Here is a 15,650-nt window from a genome sequence, read left to right as displayed (position 1 = left end):
AAGGTCGATGGGGGTGCGAATGGCCGCTTAAGGGTCCCAAAACAAAACCAGTGGGAGGAGGGTCAGAAGAAGCCAGAATTCAAATTCCACAGAACAAACTCTGTTTATTGTCAGTACAGGAGAATTGACCCTCTCAGTCTTGTCGTGAAGAGCCAAGGATAAGAAGAGTATCCGGAACGCAACGGTGAGAGCGGATATAGTTGGACACTTGAGATGGCCACGGTTACGCGCGCACGGCTTTCCCTGCTTGTCCTCGCCTTCGTGGCTGTCACCTTGGGAGTGCAGTGCAGATCGCTGCGAACTCGGTTTCGTAAGGTGACATCGTTTCAAGGAGAGCGTAAAATCCGTATTGCTCATGTCCAGAGACGGATGCGTCGGGAGCCGGGGTCCGAGCGAGAGCAGTGCGCTCTTTTAAGCGCACCGTGGACGGAGAGCACCGCTCCTTTTGGAGACTGGGGCCAAATGTATCGCCTTAAAATATTATCGACGATGAGTGACGGTCCACGTCGTGCCGTTTTTCCAGAACCACCCCTCTTCCAGTTTGTGAGACGGGTTTATCGTTGTTGTCAAGTTGGGTACCACTGTGGAAGTGTCAAAGGAATACAAGGACGAAAGCCTGGGGGTAAGTCGAGCTCTGTTTCGAAAATGCTGGTGTCATTATGGGTATAAAACTCGCTAACATCAATATATTATTTTTAACATTAAAATCCTTCTTTGTGACCAGATTCCAACATTGAGTTTCTCCTTGGGATGGACGTGTTGTCAGGACCATTGGCGAGAGCAGAAGTTCATTTCCACTTTTCAAATCCCCATCACCTCAACATCCAACCTGTTCTGCCCTCTTTGGAAAAGCGAGGGTTCCCTACTAGGTAAGACACATGTAGATAAAATAGGAAAAGGTTGCCAATGTACTTTATCATAGTTATCCATGGACATAATTATAAAGTTTTATTCAAAGATTTAGTCACACAGTTAGGAATTTCTCTGCAGGTACAACGTATGGTTTCGAGATGGTGTGGTGGAGTTAAGGGTAGATCTGCTTGCCCTCTTCCAAGCACTGCAGCTGGCAATCGGAGGAACCAGTAGAGGCCCAAGCCTGATAGAAATTCATCGGGTGAGGGGCTTGACCAGACCAGGGGTCCTTGACCAAATGGAAAGACCCCCAGCTCCTCAAGACACAGCGAGTGTACTGTGGGGGGATGTGAATGAAGACAGGGAGGGTGAGGCCCCCCTCCAGCCAGCTTTAGAGCTTGGACTGGCCTTACACTGCAGCTTAGAGAACAATATCGCACAGCCCTGTCAAAACTATGGTGTAAATTTAGCACATGCACCCTTCATTGCTCTGACATACAGAGAGCGGGACATATGGGGTTAACTTTAAAAGTGTTTTGAAACTGCTCATGTGTCCAGCCAAACACTCTCAATCTTTAGTCCCCCTCCCCTTTACAAGTTCTTTGTGGCCATAAAGTCTCTGTCCATTCAGTCCACTAACACCTGGTGTGAATGTTCCCTGGATGGTTCGCTATTTCAAGAATTGCTAATGATTCCCATTGTTTTTTGCGACAAAGGCAAGCTTACTGGAATTCAGAGTGGCCAATGTAATTATGGAACACTATAGGCACTTCGGCATGTAAATTGAATTTATTAAATTATGGGTGTTTTATTTGTGAGGAAAAAGTATCACTGTATAAACGTAAATAGTGAATAATTACAGTTATATATATAAATAAATTGTTTGAGTTGTACTTGTGTCTCTTTTCTTTCTTTCTGTTGCCACTGTATTATGGCAAATGTTAGGTAAGTAGTCTTAATTTATAAATTAAATTTAACTGTAAACAGGCAAACACTAAGAATTTTGTAATCTGCACACTTGAGAAATATATATATATATATATATATATATTGGTATTGATATGATTTGCATGTCATTTATGCAGTTTATTTTTCCCTCGTTGTATATTTTCTTCAAACTTTCAAAGCTGCTCACAGTATGATTACTGTGAATTACTGACATGTTTACTAAAGATGTGTTTTCAAAGGTACAAGATATTTGTGGTGAAATGTGTTTATCACACTGTTACTGTTTGTTTTAAACATTTGACTCAGTTTTATTCAATATACTATACTTCACTATACAGTATATTATTCACTATCTAGTTTGTATTGTTCCATTTACTATTATATTTATTACACTAATAGAGGGTACGAAACATAAAAAGATCAACTAGGACCAATTTTGAATTTTGAACAGATTTTATTAGTCATAATCCCATTTGTTTACTTTTATAATCTAGGAGACATTGATGAAAATAGGATAATTTTACCACAATTGTTAGTTTAATATTGTAAAACCATCATGTGGTAACCCTTAAACCACTGTACAGCAGAAGGTCAAAATCATAAAAATGTAAAAAGTATGTAACAAACACTAAATGTTGACTTTGTCCCAATTACAAGCAACATACACGGCATATAGTTAATATTTAATATAAACCTGTTAAACTATATTATATTCATACACAAAAGAGCTGCTTTCTGTGAAAAACATGTTGAATAAATCATGAATAAATAAATGTCTTAGGTTGAAAAACACAATCACATCTTATGTAAATATGGGTCCCATTTGAACCCCACACAACGGTTAAAAAGAGTTATAAAAAAAGAATCAAGAATAAAAGAGTATAAGAGAATCACGATAAACCTTCTTATCAACATCCATGGTCATTTTCTGTGCGTGTTAGTTAAAACATTTAAGATGTATTTTTGAGTTACAATGAATTGTAAATGCAAAACAAAACATTCACGTGATGTAAACAGGAGCCTCATAAATTTCATTTTACTATACATTTCCTAATAAGATAGCACATATGTAATGTGTTTACAGTGTTCATTCTCACAAAATGGTTAAACTCTACACTTTGCCCCTAACACGGGCTGAGGCCAAAGTTCACCTGAAGTAAGGGAGAGAAAGAGAGAGAGAGTAAAGGAGGAGGGCATGACGGGAAAAGAAAGTTGGAAAAAAATATTTTTTAACTAAAAGGGCAACAGGTGTCTAGACAAAGTACAACAGCCGAAATAGAGGAACACTGGAAAATAAGGAAGAGAGGATCAAGATCTACAATTATGTCTAAATGAGTGCATGATCCAGACACTGAGCTCAAACGCAGGTGAACGATTGCAATGTTGTTTTGGCTTGTGTGTGTTTGTGTGTGCGCTGTTTGCACACCGAAGTGTATGTGATCGCTTTAATGACACAAACCACGCTTGTGATCTACACACAGGTGCCTTCCCCAAGATCTGAACACCGTCAAAGACCGACATCTGCTGAGACGCCACAGAAAACGTGAGATGGAGGGAGGTGAGGGGAGGAGAGCTGGAGAGCGAAGCGGTCGACTGTCGGCCTTGCAGGAGCAGCTGGTGTGGTCTCTCCTGAGCTCGGGTCTATCGAAGGAGTTGCTGATTCAAGCCATTGGAGATCTGGAGAGAGAGAGAGCTTCGGCCGGCATGGAGAGGACAGACCGGGCAGACGGGGAGAGCTCAGAGGAAGGAGAGTTGGAGAATCCGCCGCCAATCTTCAGCGAGCTGGACAGACTTCCACCAGAGGAGGCAGAGAGACAGAGGGCTGAAGTTGACCAGCTGTTGCAGTAAGTGCTAAAAAAGCAAATGTTCCCTTTGAAACATACATATTTTACCTGAAATGTTGTTCGTTGTTAAAAAATTATCAGAAAATAATCCTATTAAGATAGTCCATTTGATCTCGTCATGTTATCATCTCAACATCACTCCACGAATACCCGAAGAAAAAATTCGCTTGTTTTTTAAGCCTCATTCCAAGTCTTCTCTCCTTAATTCCTGTTCACCAGCTTCCTCTCTCCTCTAGTGCTTGGTTTCCTAACTGATGGGGTGAATATAAAGGAGGTTCCACCTTTTCTAGTTACTAATTACCCACCCTATTCATTATTCTCAGTCCATTTCTATCTTTTTAATAAATAAGCTACATCGACTGGTTAAAATTAACAGAGTGACACAGTGTCCAGCTGTATCTCTGTGTGTGTGTCTGTGTGTACATTCGACTATAGTGATATTGTAAAGATAGCGGTGTTGCGAAGGTAAATCTGCATCCAAAGGCTCTTTGGACAGTTTGGAGATAAAAGGCACATGTGATAAAGCATGTGATGCAGCTCATCAAAACGTTTGAAAAGTTTATATATTTGTGAGGGATTTGTATAAGTCTGCAGAGTGTTTGTGAGGGCTATTTACAATCTGGTGGACTTTGGTCCTTCGTCTCCGGCCTTATCTTACAGTGTAAATATTGCACCCTCTCTACCTCCTTCCTCTTTTCCCTAACCCTTTTTTAAAAACTGTTTTTATAAATTCTTTTAACCACTGTTTTTTAAATGTTCATATTTTAAAATACATGGGGGACATCCTTCAGAAACAGTAACATGACATTCTTTCTAATATTTCTGTCTTGTTTTCTAGTAAAACTATTTAAAATGTCTTAAATGATGATACATCAACAAGAAAAGTGACCTAGGATATTTAGTCTTAGCAAGCTCTATGATCATATTATATTTTAGATGTCTGCTCACTCAATAATTATTTATACACATAATAAATGAAAACCAGAGCTCAAGTCGAACTTTTAAAGTAACAATGTTTTCAGTTGGCTCAGTTTCATATACAGTATGTACCACTTGTGTCAATAATTTGTCCAATGTACAAAAGTTGCCAGACAATTTTGACCTTTTTACAGTGCATGTCTTTTGGAAGATCTTCTACAATCACATGAGTGATATACAGTACTTTAATACAATGTATTTTATAACTTTCCTGGTTTTATTATATATATATACCTGTTTTTATCCTTAAACAATTATTACTATGCTGTCTATATTTCTAATGTTTTATTTAATGCTTTTTACAATAGAAAATTGTGAAAATCACTTCTCAAGTTTTTCATGTGTTTGTGTATGTTAGAGGGGATCCCTGGCATGTAGCTAAAATGATAAAGAGCTACATGCAGCAGCACAACCTCCCGCAGAGAGAAGTGGTAGAATCCACTGGCCTTAACCAATCTCATCTCTCCCAGCACCTCAACAAGGGCACACCCATGAAGAATCAAAAACGTGCCGCTCTGTATAGCTGGTGTGTCAAGAAAAAAGCAGAGATTAATCAACGTATGTGTGACAAGCTCTTATTTCTGTTATACAGTGTTCTGTTATAGAACATATTTCCAGTTAAAATGAAAATTAATTTGATTTCTCATACTGATCAATGCAGAATTCACCAATGCTAGTCGAGGTCTTATGTCAGGAGAGGAATCTGCAGAGGAAGGACGAAAAGGAAGGAGGAATCGTTTCAAATGGGGCCCTGCCTCCCAGCAAATCCTGTTTCAGGCATACGAACGACAAAAGAACCCCAGTAAAGAGGAGAGGGAGGGACTGGTGGAGGAGTGCAACCGGTAAGCAAAGTTGAATTGTGTCAGTGTTACCCAATCAACACTCTAAAAAGTAAAGGTGCTTAACAGCGATTGCCATAGAAGAACCATTTTTGGTTCCATCTCTTTCTTACTTTTTTATAATCTAAAGAGCATTTGTTCGCCACAAAGAACCTTTTATCAAACAAAGGTTCTTCATTTGAAGCACCTTTTTTTAACCAGTGTATTGGGCACTTGTGTTTTAGAGCAGAGTGTCTACAGAGGGGTGTGTCTCCATCTCAGCTCGCTGGCCTGGGCTCTAATCTGGTGACAGAGGTTCGGGTATATAATTGGTTTGCCAATCGTCGCAAGGAGGAGGCTTTTCGCCACAAACTGGCACTGGACGTGCCTTACAGTAGCCAATCAACACTCTCCACAGGTCAGACACTAGCTTCTAGTCCTTCACCAGGTAACTGTAATGTCATTCAAGATCACACCATCTTTGCACGTTTTATCTTCCTCCTAGTTCTGAGTTTGACTGAATGATTTCTGTTGTTGAAGGTCTGAAGTATGGTCAAGCAGTCGTCTGTGAGAGTTTGGGCTCAGTGAGAAGCTCCGGCGGTGAAGACAGGGCTGGTAGTGGTCATCTCGGAGCCAGTCCAGAACAGCTAGAACCCAGTCATACACTCCTTGACACACATCACCACAAACCAGTGAGATCAAATGACTTCACCCTTTAATGCTGGGTTATTTTCAAAGAGTCGAATTCGACCGTTGAGTTAAAAAATTAACCTGTGCTGGGTTGGTTTAACCAATGATAGGTCAAATATAGCCATTTAATGGGTTAATTTAACCCAACGTTTTGGGTTTGCCCATTTTAAAGGCAAATTAGACCTGCAATTTAATCTGATAGTCAATACGCAGACAGGAAACAAGCCTCCAGTTTCTGTTCCCTCTATTAGGCATCTGGTGGTGGCTCCTTACCTCCAGTCAGTACTCTCACGTCTCTTCATGGACTCTCAGGATCCTCTGCACCCCCCTCAGGACTGATCATGGCTTCATTACCAAGCATTATGAGTCTGGGAGACTCTTCCCTTTTTATAGGTACAATTTATAATTTAGTATTGTGGTCTTGATCAAACATTTATAAATAAAACACTCGCAACCAATGGATAAGATAATACATGTCTCTTACTGTAGGCTTGACATCCTCTCAAACCCAGACGGTCCCTGTCATCAACAATGTGGGGGGTGGGTTTACCACCCTTCAGCCAATTTCTTTTCAACAGCAGCTTCACACCTCACCTCAACAGCAGCTTCAGGGTCACCTTTGCCCTAGCTCATTCATGGCAACTATGGCCCCGCTACCATGTCACAGTAAGTCGTATTTAGTGTATATTTCTTTTTAATAAACAAATAAACAAAATAGTTTGGCATCATGCCAAATACATGCATCATACATGTACAGGAGTTGACCATAATTATGTTATTATATTTTGTGTTTCAGTGTACAGCAAGGCAGACTTGACCTCTTACTCTTCTTCTAGTCTACTGTCGCAGGCTATGATCATCGCAGAGGGCAACAGCATTGGGACACTGACTAACCTCACAGCTGTTCGACAGGCATGAACCAAACAATCTGACCTTGTGTTTTCAACAATCATTTTACTGCATGGCTATTCAAAACTGAACAAGAATTTATTGAAAGTTATATATAAGCTTTTAATGCATACTCTACAAACAATACATCTTATATATTTTTCCTCTCTTTCAGCTTTTCAACCGAGATACGGAAGATACTCCTATTGAAGAGGAGTCTTTACACTTGCACTCCACTTCACCAGAGCAAGGTATTGCCATCATCCCTTCCAAAGCCTGTTTAATGTAAACCAGTGGTTCTTAATCCTTATTGTTAGTTTCGTAAATCCCCTTATTAGACACCCGATACTAGTTGCACAATTTCATTAAATGAACTGGGTGTACCAAATACAGAAACATACAAACTTCGCAGTACTGTGGGTCAGCTGTATTAGGAACTACAGATACAAGTTCTGAACAAGACTTACATTTTAAATTCACCTACCTATTTATCTCCTTGTTTCAAATTGACAGTGTCTTCAAACAGTTTAGAGCTGTACCCTCAGACCCAGACGAGTGAAACCCATCCTTCTCACCTGCTCTCCACTTCACCAGAAGACATAGACCCTTATATCACCACACAAATGGTTTCCACTGCACAATAACTACAGCTGAAGGTGCCACCTAACATAGACAGTTGCTGAGATTTCTGCAGGGGAATAGAAAGTTGGTTGTATCGATAAAAAATATCTGAGAGCAAAAATTTAGATAAATATAAAGGCACTAGTCCTTATGAACTCTTCATTCTGCCTACCTATTTGTGACAACAGGTGTGAATTATACTCCTTTCAGACATTTACAATTTTTGTTTGATTCAGAAAGTAAGTCCATGTAAAAAAGTACATGATTATTCATAAAATTTATCATTACAACTTCAATTCAAAATCTTTCAGAAACACACATTCACAGACAGAAATGTAAATTTAGCTCATAAAATGAGCAGAACTTTCTATGTAAGACAACAAAAGCTTTATTGATGATTTTGTGTGTAGTTATTTTTGTGGGGGAGGTTGTACATTGAATTAAGCAAGATCTTGTTTTTTTTGTAAGAAATTTACTGTACAATAAACATTGTAAAACATGAACATTATAAAACAAAATCCAGATGAAAATAGAGACTGAGTAAATAACTTCTGTTTAAATCCAGAACAATCAGACTATCATTCAACACTGCCATTTCTTCCATCTTCCAATTTTTTCATTTTCTTCTTTTTCTTTTTCTTTGTCAAATTTTCTGTTACAGTGTGCTGCTCAACTGGATCTCCATTAGATTGTTTCTCACAGCGAACAACAACTTTCTCACTTGCTTCTGTGGCCATTTTTTTTTTCCTTTTTCTCTTTCTTTTCTTTGGTACCGTGTCAGCAGTGTCATTTTCCCCTCCATCCTCCATCTCTCCACTTTTCTTCTCTGTGACGGGAGGAGCTGAAGGGGCAAGCAGATCTGAAACAGACACTGCAGCTTCTCGAAACCTCATCTCCATCTCACTGTCACTGTCACTGCATAGAGAGAGTGAAAGAAAAACATGTATTTCTTTAAAGCAACACTTTGAAGCAAATCTACAAACTTAGCATGTTTCCTACACCTCTATAAACATATTATGGTATTGTTTTGATTTAGTACAGTACATTTGTTACAGACGGCACTATTAAACCAGAGCTTCATAAGCTTTTAGCCATGGCCCCTGGTGGGCAGTATAGGCATTGCAGGGGGCATGGCTTCAGCAAAGTCAAAAGTTTTCACTTGGCAGACACTTATCTAAAGTTACTTACAAGTAGAAGAGCATTTAACATTCTGTCAACACGCTAAAGAGTACTGATAGTTTATTATGCCATGTTACTTAAGCAAGCATTTTTTTAAACAAAACAGTTATTAGTTAGTTAGATACATTTGGAAAAGGTATGTTTGAGTTGGTTTTTTAAAGTTGTAATGGATGCTACCAGTTCATTCCACCACAGCAGAACCATTCAATATAGTAATAGTTTAACTGCAAAAAGATTTGTTAACAATGTATCTTCTATAACACATTTTGATGCCATTTGCAGTATGCAGTGGTAAGGATTACAAATGCAATATATGTATTATTATCCTACCTTCACCAGAATATGATTAGCATATTACAGTTTTCTGTAGTACTCATTAGTTAATTGATAAACTGTAGTACTTTCATATTTACTATAATAATGTTCAAAAACCCAATACAGACTAATATTTAACAGCATTCCTGCCAATGTTTAGTTGCTTGTTATTTAAAAGAAGCAAATTAACAACACAGTATGTACCATACTTTCATAACCACAAGTCAAGCTCACCTAGAGCTGGGAACTGGGCGTCTCTTTTTTGGGGATGGAGCTAACTCTTCACACTCCATCCATTTTCCAGGAGCAGAAGTGGAGAAGAGACGAAAACCTTTACAAATTAGAAAAAAAATTCTAATGAAATTAATTTAGCAGCAGTTGTTAAGCTGGATTTGAAAACCTGTAAATCCTGACAAATCGAAAATGGGGCCCAAAATCAGTGACCGCTACTTAAAATGATGCAAATATTTAATTGTAAATGCTTGCTTTAACGACAGCATGCACTTTATTTGGCATGGACACTCACCTTCATCCTCCTCTTCGTCTGTACGTTTAGACGGACAAGGTTGTGAAGCAACAGTATCAGAACACACCTCTGAAATACGCCTAGTGTGTGTGTGTGTGTGTGTGTAGCGACAAAGAAAATTTTATTTACAAACAAGCAGGGAAGTAAAATGTAATGACAAATCAAAACTCATGCATAAAACTTATTGGTTTTGTCTCACCCGTCCAATATGGCTCCTAACTTTTTTGCCACATGGGATCTGAACTCTGGAGTTGTCCCGAGCTCGTTGCCATCATGTTCATGTTTTGAAACTTCTTTTCTGTGTAAACAAGTAAAGCAATTTATTCACAAACAGCCACTGAAAACCATTTTGAAATATTAAATGTTAATCTTATGAGATTAATTTTTGTCTTAAATTTCGTACGAAGTCAACTCACCTATGACTTTGCCTGCCACTGCTGTCTTTCTCTGTGTGGAGTAAAAACAATAACAATCCTGAGTTGTCAGTAAACCAAACCAATTTATTCACAACATAACACAATACGTTATGATGTCTTTCCATTTTTTATTGAAGATTTATTATCTATAATCTACAAAAAAATCATCAAATAACAGGCAAAAGATATCCCAGATATTCACACAACGACGAAATGTCATCAGTTTTCCTAATGTCGCTGTATTGCACAGATAGGTATGCTTTGTACATTTAGTCGTGCACATGTGGGCCACTGTTAATTGATCAAGGACCTCCTCAAATAATAAGTTACCTTCTCCACTGATCTTGACATCCTGAGATCCAAAACTCCACGCTGCCTCTTTAAATCTATCAGTGTTTTCCTCTTCACTGCTGCTTTCAGACATCGTCCAGGTTCATTTATCGGCGAGATGACTGAGTTTTAATGAACAGTTAGGAGTTGTGGAGCATGTTTAAAGATTATTCTTGTCTCGACTTATTATTTGACACGATATCCGCATTTGTAACAACGACAGCTAATAAGGATCAACGAGTGCTGTAAGTATATTTACTACCATTGCCTGGTTTAAACAAATGCATGTAAAACACGACTTGCACATGTAGCCGAAACGAGAAATAAAGTTGCACTTTCACCTAATGGGTGCTTGACTGACCCCTACCGTACTGGAAGATGGGTTGCGAAAGCTAGACATTTTTTGAACACGCACACAACATGCGGATATTATCAAAAAATCTTGCAAATTAATATATTTCATGAAATTATTATAATTCTGTATTCGGCATTTATCAACGTTCTCGTGGTGCCCCGTGACTGTCAAATATGTATTGTCGTGGTTGCCCCCTACTGTCAACCAGGCGCAATTAATTTAGCCGTTGAGATAAAGTACCTCAAGGATCGTGTGCATTTTGACTCTTTTGTCTTGATCTCGTGTTCCAAATTATGCATTTTCACGTACGCGAAATTCCCAGCATCTGGCTTAAACATAATGCTAGTGTGTCAATAAAAGACAATCTGGTTGGTATATCCAAAACACCTTTAATAAAGGTAATCAATATACTCAAGAGAAAAGTAACATACATGACACTTAAACATAGACACGAGCGCTATACACCAATGTGTTACCAAAACCAGCATTTGGAATAAACAGAAAGTATTGAGAACAAAATGAAAATATACCCGGCAACCATGAAACGAACGGGTAAACAAAGCAAACTAGGGATGCTGATGAACTCAGTTAAACACAAGCAACAAAGGCACCAGAACAGAATTATGACTGGTGACAATAGACTGAAGTGGACTGGGCCAGTGAGCTGGGAGAAAACAGTGGAGCTGAAGCTGGATATGACCAGGGTACTGTGTACATCATAACTGCCTCTGCAACAATTTCCATCTTAAACACCATATTGATCATAATAATCTTCCTCATACTCATTTTCATCTTGTTCATATATATCATAGTCACTAGAGTTCTCTAAATCATCAGACACATCCCATACATTTTTATCCGTCTTAGTATTTTGTTTCTTAAATTCTGAAAAGCTTTCTTTAAGCTGAGAAACTTCTTGCTGAAGTTCGGAGTACTTAAGTTCAAGAATTGTAGTGTTAGTTATATCTTTCTTAACGTCTGTCTCGGGTGTGGAGACTCCTGCAGCTTCATTTACCATTGACAGATTCAGCCCAGACTCGGACATGCTCCTGTCTTTTTCCTTTAAAAAACGGGAAAGAATATATGCATTTGTGTCAATAGTTTAAATTTATATAAAACATTTTTCATAATTTGTTATGTTTTCATAACTACAATGATCATTATTAGTCCAGTGTGTATTCTTTAGGAGTATCTATTGACAGAAAGGCTAAATCATGTATACTATGTCTTCAAGTGTATAAATACCTTACATAATGAAGCGTTATATTTTTATTACTTTAGAATGAGCTATTATCTACATACACCATGGGTTCCCTTGCATGGAATTCTATTGTTTATACAGTAGCCCTAAATGCTCTACAGAGTGCTTTTCATTAAATATATGTCATCTCATTCGTCATATAAGTGAAAACATGACGATATCTTAGTTTTGTGACAGCCATCGTAGTATTTTTAAAGGGAAGGGTGGAGTGAGGCGCTGGCTGCAATTCGCAACTTCAGCGCTAGATCGCGCTATATTCCATTCACTTGACCTTTAAAGTCAAATAGCCTACTTACATTACATTTAACATTTACGGTAGCTGATCAAATAATAATTGCCAAACCTGCTCTCCAAAGATGCTGCTGATGTTGTCTGTTGGTAGGTTTTGTGTGGACAGTTTCTTCTCCATTGGACCAGTTACATCAGACAGTGTGTGCTTCTTTAGAGCTGGTACTGTGTAATGGTCTCTTATATGAGTTTCACATAGGGACTTCTCACAGGTTAAACAGGTCTTCACTGCTTTCAAACTCTGGCCAGAGCAGATATCACATTTAACATCTTCAAGCCCAGCATAAGGCAATGGTGGAAGTGCTGGACTAAAGCCTGCCTTCTGTAGGCGTTTAACCACCTCTGCCAGTGCTGTGTTTGTGTTAAGCTCTGGACGTATTTTGAACGCCTTTTCACACCCTGGGCAGACATAATCTTCCACACAACTGTCCCAGGATGAGTTAATACAGTCTCTGCAGAAATTGTGACCACATGGAATGGAGACTGGATTCTTCAATAAAGATTTGCATACTGGACACTTCAAATAACTCTCTCCCAGCAGACTAGAAGTAAAAAATTGAACATCAGTTTAAAAAATAACTAATACACTGTTCTAATTGGTTAAGCGCTTGTCCCGGATTCAACTTCATGTCTTGTTTATCGAACTGGCTAGTAATATAACAATTTATTTATTAAAGTCTCCCCGTAAAACCTCATTATACATTTGTCATTTGTTCTCATAAACCACATACACACACACACAGAATTTAACTTCAAAAACTTCACCTTCGACCCAAGTGGTACGTCTCTTCAGTTAAGTTAGTTGGTTGTTCAAATAAACAGTCTGTTAATTCAGAAACAGAGGTAAGTGTAGGTGAAGGGGCTCTCTCTGACCCAACTCTGTAATGAGAAAATGTCATCGTAAAAACTAACTTTGCAATTGGGATCAGTTGAATAAAAATTGGTCCTGGTTTGTCTTATACTGTAAATATGAACATGCAAACCTAATTTTGTATAAAAAACACAAAGGAGTAAAATGCTGGAGTTTGCTTTAAATACTGTTAATGTAAACATTTGTAAACATACCTTGTAAACACATTAAATGTTTGTTCTCTTTTGAAGTTGTTTGGTGCATCTATTGACATATCTGTCCTCAAAGACATATAGCTTGGAGTTGGAGAAGTTGGTCTTTCTCTGCGTGGACGAAATACAATTTAAACTGTACAACTGCGAAAAACAATTTATTTGTTTTGTAATTGGTTGGTCATGTGTTTTGATAGGAAAACATCTCCCCTTTTGAAATTACCGTAAAGGGATAGTTTATACAAAAAAGAAATTCTGTCATGAATTAATCACTACACAAATCTGTATACATTTCTTCATTTGGTTGAACACAGAGAAAGATATTTGGACGAATACTTGTAGCCAACAGTTCTTGGACCCCATTGACATAGTAGGAAAAATGGCATTGGTCAAAAGTGCCTTAGAACTGTTTGTCCTACATGCTTCAAAATATATTCTTTTGCATTCAACAAAGTAATTTTTCCTACTATGGTAGTCAATGGGGTCCAAGAACAGTTTGGTTATAAGCATTCTTCCAAATATCTTTCTCTGTGTTCTTCAGAACAATGACATTTATAGGAGTGTAAATGATGACAGAATTCCTTTTTTTGGGTGAACGGTCCCTTTAAATCAACATGTGTTACCTTTTAGAGAATCTACAATCTGGGATAGTTTCCATACGTACATACTCTGTATATTTGGAAGGTTGTTTTTGCATATCAGGCTTATACAATAATCTTTTTTAGATTATACATTTTTCAACTCACCTGAAATCTAAAGGGATCATTACTCCTTTAAAGTTATCTGGTGGAGCCATTGACAAATCTGACTTCAAAGACAGGAGGCTGGGTGCCGGAGAAGCTGGTCTCTCCGTCTTTACTCTGAAAGGAGAAAATGTTTTGTAATTTTCTTTCCATTTACTCAGAGCAATTTAACATTTTATTGAGTTTTAATAAAATTGAGAACAGCACAAGACTTTTTAATATATCAAATAATATATATATATAAAACAAAATATTCTGTTATTTTGGTATTCAAAAGGGTTATGGTTGTGTTAATGGTTTTACAAGATTACTTTGGGTTAGAATGTTTGTAAATGGTGGTTCAATAAAATACATTTAATTGGAAATGCTAGAAGCAAGATCAGCTCTATAGACCCTTATATTTTGTTAATACGGTAACAATCCTGATAGACTTCATGAAACATTATGAATGTAAATATAAATTGCAAGTAAAAAAGTCAAATAGACAAATGTATTGCAGTTTATACAAATTAATAAAAAGTGACATGTGGAGCATCCCTAAAACAACTACATTATGAGCAATACAAATCCATTACAATATCTCACTCCAAAAACCACCTGGAACTTAATGCTTCTTAGCATTCAACTGTGACAGTTTAGCGCTCCATAGTTTTCACATATGGAAACAAATTAGCCCATTGCAGTATTTTTGTATATGACTGCTGTTTGCTGAAGAAACACGTACCAATCCAACACTATGTATTTTCAGTGTAAATGTTTTATACCTTTTATTTCTGTATTCGTCACTTGGTCCTTCGCTGAGAGCATCGTGTTCACAGGTCGACTCTGATCTCTTTCTTTTGAATTCACTGTATGGTTTGTGATTAAATAACGACGTTTTGCATTAAACATATTGATTCAAGAAACCCCAACACAGTCCGTGCCCAACGTAAAATGTCGTCCTAAAACAATAAAATCTACTAAAATCTTTAAATATCGCACCTTTTGGAATCATGTTGTTCTTCAAGACCACTCGTGTCCATAATAGAAGATTAAATCTGACCTATACGAAGAAATTAAAAAGAACATAACTATGCATAGTCTTGCTTTCGATATTAAGAAACCGAAACTGAAGTGCTGATGATCTTACGTCGATAACCCTGGTAGAAAATAAACTTTGTTAAGCGTATAACAGCATGTTTACAACTATTAATATGAATGCAGTTTTACTTACTAATTGAAATGTATGTCTTTAGCAATACACTGATTTCAGAGTGCGGTGGATTACACAGATCTCTGTCGACCTCCACTTCCTGTCAACGTTAGAAGCTAAACAGACTACAGTCACATTTAACTCGTACAAAAATGATATCCAACAAAACCAATTTGGATAATACATAAAGAAGGGCACTACAATACAACAACGACCGTCTGTTTCCGTTTTTCATTCCAGGGAAAAGAAACAATAAACTCTCTGAAGTAATCCATGCAAGTGTTCTGCACGTTGATCATGAGACCCTGTCACCTTGTGGTACAAAATGACACTTCAGTCGTCAA

The 15,650-nt window shown here is 37.8% G+C and overlaps 4 protein-coding genes across 9 annotated transcripts; 2 read left to right on the top strand and 2 right to left on the bottom strand.

The window, feature by feature from the left end:
• Positions 1-90: 90 nt before the first annotated feature.
• On the top strand, positions 91-1,745 carry LOC306900920 (uncharacterized protein). The gene is made up of 3 exons (XM_079468284.1): positions 91-622; positions 725-869; positions 991-1,745. Exons 1-3 carry the CDS (start codon positions 214-216, stop codon positions 1,373-1,375), a joined length of 939 nt encoding a protein of 312 aa, XP_079324410.1. The 5' UTR covers positions 91-213; the 3' UTR covers positions 1,376-1,745.
• Positions 1,746-2,953: 1,208 nt separating this feature from the next.
• On the top strand, positions 2,954-9,275 carry hnf1a (HNF1 homeobox a; the record flags this gene model as incomplete). Of its 4 annotated transcripts, none has more annotated exons than XM_079468252.1 (11): positions 2,954-3,167; positions 3,282-3,644; positions 4,981-5,180; positions 5,284-5,464; positions 5,686-5,858; positions 5,981-6,132; positions 6,382-6,523; positions 6,620-6,796; positions 6,927-7,042; positions 7,194-7,269; positions 7,532-9,274. In XM_079468252.1, the coding sequence occupies 10 exons, from the start codon at positions 3,349-3,351 to the stop codon at positions 7,660-7,662; spliced, it is 1,644 nt and encodes a 547-aa protein (XP_079324378.1). In that variant the 3' UTR covers positions 7,663-9,274. The 4 variants fall into 4 exon arrangements, with proteins under 4 accessions (XP_079324378.1, XP_079324379.1, XP_079324377.1 ...); XM_079468253.1 differs by lacking the exon at positions 2,954-3,167 and having other exon boundaries at positions 3,349-3,644; positions 7,532-7,674; positions 8,301-9,275; XM_079468251.1 differs by lacking the exon at positions 2,954-3,167 and having other exon boundaries at positions 3,349-3,644; positions 5,686-5,888; positions 7,532-7,674; positions 8,301-8,610.
• On the bottom strand, positions 8,007-10,955 carry cUnh12orf43 (chromosome Un C12orf43 homolog). Its single transcript, XM_079468254.1, has 6 exons — positions 10,406-10,955; positions 10,076-10,106; positions 9,859-9,957; positions 9,660-9,739; positions 9,368-9,464; positions 8,007-8,554 (listed from the first exon to the last, which is right to left on the bottom strand). The coding sequence occupies exons 1-6, from the start codon at positions 10,497-10,499 to the stop codon at positions 8,218-8,220; spliced, it is 738 nt and encodes a 245-aa protein (XP_079324380.1). The 5' UTR covers positions 10,500-10,955; the 3' UTR covers positions 8,007-8,217.
• A 176-nt stretch (positions 10,956-11,131) lies between these two features.
• Positions 11,132-15,628, bottom strand: LOC306900690 (uncharacterized protein). 3 transcript variants are annotated; one of them, XM_079467904.1, is made up of 8 exons: positions 15,328-15,628; positions 15,096-15,156; positions 14,879-14,962; positions 14,118-14,231; positions 13,375-13,482; positions 13,075-13,188; positions 12,365-12,851; positions 11,132-11,820 (listed from the first exon to the last, which is right to left on the bottom strand). In XM_079467904.1, the coding sequence occupies exons 2-8, from the start codon at positions 15,134-15,136 to the stop codon at positions 11,506-11,508; spliced, it is 1,263 nt and encodes a 420-aa protein (XP_079324030.1). In that variant the 5' UTR covers positions 15,137-15,156; positions 15,328-15,628; the 3' UTR covers positions 11,132-11,505. The 3 variants fall into 3 exon arrangements, with proteins under 3 accessions (XP_079324030.1, XP_079324031.1, XP_079324032.1); XM_079467905.1 differs by having other exon boundaries at positions 15,096-15,626; XM_079467906.1 differs by lacking the exon at positions 14,879-14,962 and having other exon boundaries at positions 15,328-15,625.
• Positions 15,629-15,650: the final 22 nt, after the last annotated feature.

Source organism: Barbatula barbatula (genome assembly GCF_947034865.1).
Source record: "Barbatula barbatula genome assembly, chromosome: 11".
Classification (NCBI taxonomy): domain Eukaryota; kingdom Metazoa; phylum Chordata; class Actinopteri; order Cypriniformes; family Nemacheilidae; genus Barbatula; species Barbatula barbatula.
This window is presented reverse-complemented; position numbering and strand designations above follow the sequence as displayed.

What these genes read in the sequence shown, in the direction of transcription:
- cUnh12orf43 (XM_079468254.1), bottom strand. Translation starts at nt 10,499, where the DNA reads ATGTCTGAAAGCAGCAGTGAAGAGGAAAACACTGATAGATTTAAAGAG. An exon ending in TTAGGAGCCATATTGGACGG is followed by an intron (nt 9,740 to 9,858) that starts GTGAGACAAAAC and finishes CACACACACTAG; the next exon opens with GCGTATTTCAGAGGTGTGTT. An exon ending in AGACGAAGAGGAGGATGAAG is followed by an intron (nt 9,465 to 9,659) that starts GTGAGTGTCCAT and finishes TAATTTGTAAAG; the next exon opens with GTTTTCGTCTCTTCTCCACT.
- LOC306900690 (XM_079467904.1), bottom strand. Translation starts at nt 15,136, where the DNA reads ATGGACACGAGTGGTCTTGAAGAACAACATGATTCCAAAAG. An exon ending in ACGTACCACTTGGGTCGAAG is followed by an intron (nt 12,852 to 13,074) that starts GTGAAGTTTTTG and finishes TTTTACTTCTAG; the next exon opens with TCTGCTGGGAGAGAGTTATT. An exon ending in GCAGCATCTTTGGAGAGCAG is followed by an intron (nt 11,821 to 12,364) that starts GTTTGGCAATTA and finishes CGTTTTTTAAAG; the next exon opens with GAAAAAGACAGGAGCATGTC.
- LOC306900920 (XM_079468284.1), top strand. Translation starts at nt 214, where the DNA reads ATGGCCACGGTTACGCGCGCACGGCTTTCCCTGCTTGTCCTCGCCTTC. An exon ending in ACAAGGACGAAAGCCTGGGG is followed by an intron (nt 623 to 724) that starts GTAAGTCGAGCT and finishes CTTTGTGACCAG; the next exon opens with ATTCCAACATTGAGTTTCTC. An exon ending in AAGCGAGGGTTCCCTACTAG is followed by an intron (nt 870 to 990) that starts GTAAGACACATG and finishes ATTTCTCTGCAG; the next exon opens with GTACAACGTATGGTTTCGAG.